General features: G+C 34.7%; 2 protein-coding genes across 3 annotated transcripts; one reads left to right on the top strand and one right to left on the bottom strand.

Annotated features, from left to right (window-relative positions):
- The first annotated feature begins 2,291 nt into the window (after window positions 1–2,291).
- LOC111783328 (putative E3 ubiquitin-protein ligase LIN-2) lies at window positions 2,292–5,828 on the top strand. 2 transcript variants are annotated; one of them, XM_023664257.2, is made up of 7 exons: window positions 2,292–3,332; window positions 3,428–3,491; window positions 3,573–4,414; window positions 4,497–4,641; window positions 4,713–4,967; window positions 5,068–5,377; window positions 5,466–5,828. In XM_023664257.2, the coding sequence occupies exons 1-7, from the start codon at window positions 2,338–2,340 to the stop codon at window positions 5,636–5,638; spliced, it is 2,784 nt and encodes a 927-aa protein (XP_023520025.2). In that variant the 5' UTR covers window positions 2,292–2,337; the 3' UTR covers window positions 5,639–5,828. The 2 variants fall into 2 exon arrangements, with proteins under 2 accessions (XP_023520025.2, XP_023520024.2); XM_023664256.2 differs by having other exon boundaries at window positions 4,494–4,641.
- Window positions 5,829–7,240: 1,412 nt separating this feature from the next.
- LOC111783352 (LOB domain-containing protein 4) lies at window positions 7,241–9,330 on the bottom strand. Its single transcript, XM_023664277.2, has 2 exons — window positions 9,069–9,330; window positions 7,241–7,846 (listed from the first exon to the last, which is right to left on the bottom strand). Exons 1-2 carry the CDS (start codon window positions 9,255–9,257, stop codon window positions 7,514–7,516), a joined length of 522 nt encoding a protein of 173 aa, XP_023520045.1. The 5' UTR covers window positions 9,258–9,330; the 3' UTR covers window positions 7,241–7,513.
- Window positions 9,331–10,323: the final 993 nt, after the last annotated feature.

Below are 10,323 nucleotides of genomic sequence, written 5' to 3'. Positions count from 1 at the left end.
AAAATACTTAATTTTCATTGGTTTAAAAAAGATATTAGTTTTAGGTTAAATTATAAAAAATACTCATCAACGTCTCAATTTTGTTTTAATAAAAAATTTATTTTTAAAATATTTAAAAAACCAGCTTAAATTTTTTATTTTTTTTTATTTTTACTTATATTAAAAAAAAAATCAATTTTTAATTATTATAATTGTTTTTCAAGTATAATATGATTTATTTTTACTTATATTAAAATTTTACATTTTTCGTCCATAAATTTAATGGTAAAACACTCCGAACGTTATTTTGAACTTATTCGTCCATAAATTAAAGAAAATAAAAATATATTTATTAGGTAATTATTTTTTAAAAATATTTTCATAAGTGATATATATATATATATATATATATATATATATATTGAAAGGCCATAAAGCATGGGCCTGACTTCTACAAACAACAAAGTTGATACTTGGGCCTGGGCTTCTATTTAGAACACTTGGGCCTGGTTCGTTAATCAATACCCTATCCTGTAAACTAATTACGAGTCATAATGCATCACTAACATCTGACATCGATTACTAATATTAAATATTCTTAATGTTCATAATAATTTTAGAGCTAGGGTAGATAAGGTTAGGTTGTAACTCTAATTTCGGGTTGACCCAACAAATAAATGTCAACTGGCGAACCGACTCGAATTTTTTGATATTTCAAAAATTCAACTGAACCCAGATCGAAAAAATCTTTATTGTTTGAGGGGAGTAATCCGAATTTGTTGAATTCTCGAATCATATGAACATCTCCTACTTCATTATGTGTTGGGATTCGTACCATTCATTATAGTGAAGATAGAGAGACCTAGTTATATAGGTCATAAGGCTTTAGAATGTAGGACCCTTATTATGGTCCACCTTTGTGTTTATTTGAGGTTGTAGGGCACTCTACCCTACCATTGTTTGTGCAATTTTGGGTGTACCTTTTGCAAATTAATAGATGCCTTTGCTTGGTTTGGTTGTAAATTAATATAAGGAAGCTTAAATATTGTCTTACTCCAAAATGTTGGGTTATTATCGGGTGTGGAAACATCTACATAGACACATTTTAAAACATTGAGAGGAAGCCCATAAGAGAAAGTTGAAAGAAGACAATATCTGCTAGCAGTGAACTTGGACTGTTGCAAATGTTTCCGAGCTAAACATCATGTGGTGTGCCAACAAGGATGTTGGCCCCAAAAAAGAGCGTAAATTGTAAGATCTCATATTAGCTGGAGAAAGAATGAAATGGAAAAACCGAAGGAGGATAATATCTGACAACAGTAAACTTAAGCTTATTATATCAATTTGAAAATAAAAACAATTAATAAAGTTGATTATTTATGACGCCAAAAAATATATATTATAAGTTTTTAAATTTAAAAAATATATAATTGGTCATTATAATTTTTTTAATTTTAGTATTTATTAAAATTTTAAACTTTAAAATTATCATATAAGATTTCAAATTTCAAATTTTATTTAAAGATAACAAATATATTAAATATAAAATTGGTTTATGAGTTTTAAAAAATGTTAAATATGTGAAAATCAGATAAAAGATTAAAATTTTAGATAGTTATTAGATAAAAAAAAAAAATCAATAAATAATTATTAAATAACTTTTAAGCTTTTTTAAAAAAAATTAAAATTTAAAGATTTATTTGATATTTAAAAAAAAAAAAATTCAAACCCCTCTTTCACATTATTGTAATTTTAACTAAAATTTTATTTAAATTAATATTTCATATTTTAACAATAAAATATTAATTATTTTCAAATGATGAAAAATGTAAAATACTCAAAAAATTAAATGAAAATTTATAATATTTGGTTTTTTTTTTTTTTTTTTTTTGTCAGAATATGGACAATAAATGTTGATTATTATTATTATTATATTATACAGACATAAGACAAATATTCTATATAATGAGAAGTAATTTCATGCCACGTGGCGACACGTCTCGATCTTGATGTATGAGTTCACGTGGATCCCTTACTTCACTTACAAAATCATTTTGTCATTGCTCCACTTCAAGTCCACGTCACCTTTTCCATTTTCTTTTAATTATTTGCGAAAACAAAAATAATTTATTATTAAAAAAAAATGGATTTTTGTTTATTTTTCCAAATTCACTAGTGGGCCCCGTTAAACTTGTCATTAACGGTCATCAAATTGAACCGCCCGGTTTGAACCATCCAGCCGGTCGAAATGGATTGGCCGATCGATTTCCTTCTCTTCTTCTCCCGCTTCAGTTTTCCACACACAGTTCTTCTTCTTCTTCTTCTTCTTCTTCTTCTTCTTCTTCAACCTCCAAAACAATGGCGTCTCTGAAAGAATTACTCACTCAAGAAGGAATCGAGGGCAGCGATTTCTCCAGAGCTCAAAAACACTCAAGCTCCAAAGCAAGAAGCAGGGCAGCCCCAAATGATTCTGTAACATTGCCCATATACATATGTCACGACAAGAAAATCACCGATTCTTCAAAGAAAAAGGTTGAGAAATCTATTATGCGAGATGGGTTTTCATTATATTCCTCGAATCGATTGGGTTCGATCTCGGAGACCTTGCTCTGTAAATCAATGGAGGCGTCTGCCATTGATGAAATCGCTATACGATCTGTGGTTTCGATTCTTAGTGGCTATGTGGGTCGGTACTCGAAGGACGATAAATTTAGAGAAATGGTGAGGAAAATCTGTAGTTCATGTTTGCTACGAAATGGGGGTATGGAGAGTGGGGTTTGCAGTAATTTTGAGATGGGTATGAAGAGTGTTGATAGATTGATTGAAGAACGACATGGAAATGGAAGGGAATTGAGAGTTAAAGCATCGAGGAATTCCTTAGGGTTTTTGAATATGGTGATTTCTTCGTTGAATTCCGCAAAGAAATCGAAAAATTGTGCTCAATCTCATCTCTCTGCTTGTGCTCACCTATATTTAGCGATTGTTTACAAGATTGAAAAGAATGAGAAGGTTTCTGCTAAGCATGTTCTTCAAGTGTTCACTGATTCCCCATTTTTTGCTCGAACCCATCTTCTGCCTGAGCTTTGGGAGCATTTTTTTCTTCCCCATCTCCTCCATTTGAAGGTTTGGTACAATCAGGAGCTGGAATTTATGTCCAATGACAGGAAAATCAAGGCGTTGAGTAAGCTCTATAATGATCATATGAACAGGGGAACTCTTAAATTTGCTTTGTATTATGAACAGCAGCTCAATGATGGAGCCAAAGCTCCTCATGTTCCTTTGGTGCCTTTACCTTCACAATCCATTAAAAGGGCATCGAGAAAATCGTTGGATTCTTCCAACAATAAGAATCTGTAAGTTCTTCAAGATTATGTTTCTTTGCATTATTTGATGAAGGTTTTTAATGCGTTTTTGTTATGTTTCATGGCTGTTTTGTTGATGATGATAGATATCATGCTGTTTTTGGTCCAAATCTTGACCATCCATTAGCAGAAAAGATTGCTTCTGTTCATGTCTGTAACTCTTATCTCCATCTTCAAATGATATCATTTTGTTAGCTTCGTTAAGAACATCTAAATGAACTGTTTCTGCAGGATGAACACCACGAGACTGTAAAAAAATCTGATTATTTTCGAAACTTAGAAACAAACCATCTTCTTTCCAATGAGCTTTGCAAGGCCATATCCACAATTTGCTCCTCGGATATCTTGAGCGAGTGCGAGATAGCCATTCGTGTCGTAACCAAAGCTTGGTTGGATGTCGATGGTGACACAACCATCGAGGTTGCCTTATCGACGCCCCCGTTCGTCGAGGGAATGTTGGAAGTCTTGTTAGCTTCCAATGATGATGAGATTTTAGAATTAGTGATATCAATTTTAGCAGAACTTGCTGCAAGGAGTGAGGCTATTCGGTTAATGATATTGAACTCTGATCCACAGCTGCAAGTGTTTCTTAAACTCTTGAAGAGTAGCAGCCTTTTCCTTAAAGCATCCATTTTACTTTACTTATCAAAGCCACAAGCTAAACAGATGATTTCGGTCGAATGGTTACCGTTAGTTCTTAGAGTTTTGGAGTTCGGAGGGTCGTTACAGATGCTATTCTCGGTTCGGTGCGCGCCATATGAATCAGCGTTTTACCTTCTAGATCAACTCCTTAAAGGGTTTGATGAAGATAGAAACTTAGAGAATGGTAGACACTTGATTGCTCTTGGTGGATTAGGCCTGCTGCTGAGAACGTTAGAGAACGGTGAGATTAAAAAAAGGAAGAACGCCGTTTCGATGATTTCGTGCTGCATCCGAGCTGATGGAACCTGTCGAAACTACTTGGCTGAGAATCTGAACAAGGCTGCACTTCTTGAGCTTGTTGTTCATGAAAGCAACAAGAACTCTGATAGGTGTGGCCTGGCTTTACTTGTGGAGCTACTCTGCCTTAGCCGGTATGCAATGTTTTTTGTTCTTGCTTGCTTGGTTTTATGTTGAATTCATAGTAGCTCATCTTGAATCATTTAACAAAAGAAGAACAAGGATCACTAAACTTCTGGATGAACTTAAAGAACGATCGAATGGCTCGAGCATCATGAACATATTGTCGGTTGATCTTCACCGAGCTCGTCCCGAGGAGCAGCCTTTAGTTGCAACAATACTATTGCAGCTTGATCTCATGGTATTTCAGAGTTTTGATTGCTTTTTACATATTTTGAATGGTTCCCACATGATGTTGCAGTCACATTGCAGGATGATCCACTCAATTGCTGCAGCATATTCAGAGAAGAGGCCATCGTGACGATCATAACCGCGTTGAACTCTCAAATATCTCGAGAAAAGACATTGGAAAATCTCGCTAGAGCTCTCTTGATTTTGGGAGGTCGGTTTTCGTGTACTGGAGAACCATGTCCAGAAATTTGGCTTCTACAACAAGCAGGTTTCGAAACGAACTCCGGGGATTCATCCTACAGCAGCAGGCATGTGTACGATGATCTCGTGCAATCGGTAAGCTTCGTGTCGAATCTCGTAGACTGTTATCTTTACTCGACAACAATTCGTTTAGTAGTTAGATTCTCGTATTGGTCTAAACACTTTAAATGATTAGTATGAAGAGGAAGAAGATCTGGTGAATTGGCAGCTGAAAGCATCAACTGTGTTCTTTAACCATGGACATAAGAGTTTATTATCTGCCCTTTCGACGTCGATGACGAACGGTATCCCACGTCTTGCGAAAGCAAGTCTTGTAACGGTTTCGTGGATGAGTAGATACCTGTTCGTTATTAGAGATGAAAAGTTATGTTCGATGGCACCTTCGATTCTAGTACCGTCCTTGATAAAGTACTTGAATTACGACAAAGATGTCGAGGATCGAGTTCTTGCATCGTATACGTTGCTTAATCTCATCAAGTATACAGGTAAGAGTTCTTTTACTCTGCATTTTCAATCAAATATGACCAATATATCTTCACTTTTCTTTTGTTTGCTTGGACAAACTGTGTATAGAATGCAAGCATATCTTCGGGTTGTTCGACGAAGAAGCTCGAGATCATCTTGAAAATCTTTCTCTAGTGACATGGACAGCGGAGGAGCTAATCTCGATCGTTAAAAGCGGATCGATGCATCGGTATGATACCGAGCAAAAGAATTCATACACTCAAAGAAGCACAAGAATGTAATTGAGGTTCCTCTTCGTTTTCGCTATTCAATTGATTATTTCGTTTCGAGCTTTTACGTGTAATATCTAGTTACATTTACGATCTCCTATCCTTTCGTAAATAGAAAAGTGTAATGCAGACACCCCATTGTTGATGTTAAAAACATGAGTAAGTTTGAAATGCTATCAACCGGGGATGGGTTGTTTTGGAAGTAGCATGTGAAATTCCACATCGATTGGAGAGAGTAACGAGTGTTAGCGAGGACGCCGGGCCCTAAAGGGGGTGTATTGTGAGATCCCACATCGATTGGAGAGTGGAACGCGGGCCAGCGAGGATGCTGGGCCTCGAAGGAGGTGGATTGTGAGATCTCACGTCAGTTGGAGAGGAGAACAAAACATTTTTTTATAAGGGTGTGGAAACCTCTTTCTAGCAAACGCATTTTAAAAATTTTAAGAAAAAACTCGAAAGAAAAAATAAAAAAAGAATAATATCGGCTAGCGGTAGGCTTAGACTGAGTGGGAAGTTTCTATCGGGGTGGAATGCAGTACAAGGCAAGAGATGAGTGATTATAGAAGTACAGAGAGATGAGACAAATCCGACACCGTCATTGAAAAATGCGCGAATTCTGGTGGCTCGTCGAAATTCTCGATAATTTCAACCGCCACGCCTCCATTTCAAACGTCACCGATCAAAATTGGAGTGACTGAACCCAAACTTTCAATGCAGAGACTTGAACACAGGGCAAACTGAGCGTCAAACCTCAACGCAATTACGTGCACAACCCCTTCACGGCGATCTCTCGATGGTCGTTTGCATGTGACATCCAAGCAACACAAGATCTCTACAACCAACTAATGATCATGTGCTACTGTTCTCGTAGTGTGTGTAAACCATCGACGCTCTCACATTGTGAGGAAACCTTTCCTCGGCAACTACAGTTAAAAACCGTGCATCCAACGTCCTATTGCATTGACTACTTCTCCAAGACACTCCTACACAGACAACAGTGTAGTGAACAAAGACAATGCATCATTGCGATGGTTAAATTGAAAACGAACACGAACATATTAAGATATAATATTTAGAGAATATATTATAATAATTAATTATGAAATATATCTTAGATATTCGTATAATTACTTTGTATATTTTATTTTATTCTCAAGATTTAATTAGTTTATATTTTCATTATTTTTAGATATTATTTTAAATATCAATGAAAATTGAACTCTCGATCTCAATTCTATTTCTCATTCTTAACAAAACACTTCAGAAACCAAAATCAAACTGAGATCAAAAGATAAGATACTTACCAACACCGAAGATGAACGGCTTAAACAATGCAAGAATAGGCAATGGAAAATGTGGCCTCCAAGACGATACTCAACGTAAGGTCTCGATTTTATAGCCGTTGGCTATGCCTTTCAATATATATTTTTTTAAATACTTGGTTTTTACCTCAATCGCTAATTTTCTCAAATATTTTTTTAATTACCTATTAAAAAGATTATATACTTTTAATTTATTTGGGTAAAAATAATCGACACAGACTCGTCAACAATATCAAAGAATAAAGTCGTTCATCACGACAATATAACATAACGATAATATATTATATACGAGTTTCTTAAAAGTAGAATATTATAAATAGGTTCAATCCTACGTCCCGAAAAGGGAGATATTACCTGACTGCTTGAGCTGAACTCAGGTCGGCATACACGAAAGTTGTAAGTAAGTAGTATAGAAGATAGCAAATGGCCAACAACCCAATGAAAGCCAAATTGACAAAATATATATATTTAAAAAAAAAAAAAAAAAAAAAAAAAAAAAAAAAAAAAAAAAAAACTAACTAAATCTCCAAGTAAATGGGATTTTGGGTAAATAATAATATTATAATCACCACACTGAGTCCCCCATGGCCTGGTCCACAACCATATCCATCTCAAACATGGGCCTGGAGGATTGTGAGCCCATGAGCCTGGATGAGGGTGACCCACTGTTACCTGGGCTTGTTGGGCTTAGCCCATAGTTTGAAAATGATGCTGTCTGTCGCACCCTTAGGTGCACAACCTCAGCTTGAGCCAGAGCCAGCTGAGTTTGGAGGCTGTCTATCTGCTGCTGTAGAGACGATATCGCTCCCACACACCCATAGACCGGGTCGCGCACTCTAGCGTTCGCTTCATATACTAAACTGCTCACTGCATCTCCTCGCTGGTGAAGTGGCAACTCCTGTAATATTTACTACGTCAATCTTTTTTCCCGACAAAAAGAAAATATTAGGTTGAACTTTGTTTTGTCGAGATTTTGTCCGAGCTAGGTGCGGAGTTTTTTAACCTAAAGTTCGACCACTATCTTATTTTTTAATTATAGAAACTTCTTATTAATTTTTTTTTAAACTTTTTTGTGCAATATTTTTGTTATTTAGTTAATAAAGGATGGTTTGGTGGTTTCTAATTTGGTCTTTATTTGATGGTTGTCTCCATCCAAAGAAGCAAATGGGATTAGTGGGTCCCCAAAATTAACCCAAAAAGTCCACAAAAAAACATAATTTCCCTCCTTTTTTAGCTTAAATATATGTTTTTTATTTGTTATTTAACGGGTATATTATTGGGTTAGGTCGGGTCCGAGAAATTTTTTGGACCAATCTGAAATTTGGGGTTGTTTAGATTGGTGATCCGAGCAACTGGAACAAAGTTCATAGCAAACCCAACTCTAGGTTAAGTTGGATTGAGTTGTCCGTACTCTAGGTTAGCTCAATCCAACTCTGGGATGAATTGTAACCCTATTTCCGGGTTGCCCGACCAAAAAAAGTCAACCCGTAAACCGACATAAAATTGTTCGATTTTTCGAACATTCAACCCAAGTCAATTTTATGGTTTGAGTTAGGTAGTCTGAATTGATCGGACTCTTAGAACATATGATCCCTAAGGGCATGTTTACAAATTTAAGTAAGATTTGGGCCAGTTTTGTAATTTAATGAATTTGTTGGGTCAACATAGAAACTATAAAATCTCTTTTTTCAAAGAGTTGTTTGAATATGTATATTTGTTTTTTCCTTAAATTCAAAGATATTCTTTTTATATTTTCCACATCAATATTTAATTAATTTATTAACGGTCTGAAAGAACCATTTTATTTCCTTTAAAATTAATTAATTAATTAAAAAAAAAAAGATTCTTTTGAAAATAATTGATTATAACCTAACCTAAATTAGTCAACATTTTCATTATAATGTTTCCAATAAAGTTATATATTCTAAAGTTCTTACAGTGTTTATAATATAAACATATAAATTCAAATTTCATAATTCACCTTTTGACATGCTCTTTAAAAGACGGAATAGTTTATAACCCGTGTTCACACACGGCTCGAGATAGCCCAATTTGGGTCTCGATTTAGAGGTCGGAGGTTCGAGTAAAAGAAAAAAAAAATGGTGATCGAGTTAAGGAACCTGGAGCATTTTGTTGACGTTGCTAGCGCCGAAGACCTTGTGGACATTGGCGAACTTATGGGGTTGGTCCGCGGGGAAGTATGGCGCGAATACGCATTCCTCGCCGCACCTTCTTCTCAGCAGCTTGCATGCTGCGCATGGCGCTGCTCCTCCGCCCCCTTGTTTTCTCAGCCCATTCTCTGTCTTCATCTCTCTCGCTGCCACGTGTCCTCTCTCTCTCTCTCTCTCTCTCTGCCTGGACACTCCGCCTCTCCTGAACTCTCTCTCTCTATATATATAGATATATATATATATATACTCTCCATACCAAACGCCTCGACCACAAAAGTAAAAGAGAAAACATGATCTTTTAGTGGGGCCCACCTTCTTTCTTTTTCTTTTTAATCTAATTATTTTATTATTTATTATTATTATTTTTATTTTTTATTGAAATTAAAATAGTAGATAGAGATGTTTATTGATCGGCGGAATGGAATCAAACGGAGACAGGTTTGTCCACTTTTCACATCATATTTCAATTCTCGGTCTTGTAATATTTTTTTAATTTATTTTTACGGAGATTGAAATAGAGATTCTTAAAATAAAATATTCCCACGATTTTTCAATGAATAACTTCAAGAATTAATAGTAAGACAGATATTTAAGAAGTGGAAATGAAGAATATTGTGACATCCCACGTCAATTAAATACTTTACAAGGTGTGGAAATCTTTCGCCAGTGGAAATGTTGTAGTGGAGAATATATTATTTATGGAATATATCTTAATATTCTTTCTATAGTATATTTTATTTTCAATATTTAATTAGTTTATATTTTTCATTCTTAACCGTTTTAGAGGACACTAAATAAAAGATAATATCTACTGACAGTAAGTTGAAATGGTAACAAATATAATTGTTTTATTTACTAAAGTTTTAAAAATGGTAAAAAAATATTTATTTATTTATTTTTTTGAAGTATAAAGCAATTGGGACCCACTTATTGAATTAATGTGAAAGAAAGAAGAAGAAAAGAAGATGGCGTGAGGGATTGTATGTGATTAGATTAGATTAGAGTGATTGCTTTAGGCATCCACATTGATTTTGTTTTTCTTGTTTTTTATTTAATTTTTTTTTTTCTTTCTACACTAACATTATGATGTATTTGCATGCGGTGGATTACTTTATTACTTTATTCTTTTTATTTTTAGTTCCGGTCGATTACTTTATTCCAAATATTTTTAAATTCGGCCTTCCGCTCACGTATCACAATCCAC

The sequence above is a fragment of the Cucurbita pepo genome, chromosome 20 (assembly GCF_057944985.1).
Source record: "Cucurbita pepo subsp. pepo isolate OVF chromosome 20, ASM5794498v1, whole genome shotgun sequence".
NCBI classification, from domain to species: domain Eukaryota; kingdom Viridiplantae; phylum Streptophyta; class Magnoliopsida; order Cucurbitales; family Cucurbitaceae; genus Cucurbita; species Cucurbita pepo.
The sequence above is the reverse complement of the archived record's forward strand: the minus strand, read 5'-3'. Positions and strand labels throughout refer to the sequence as shown.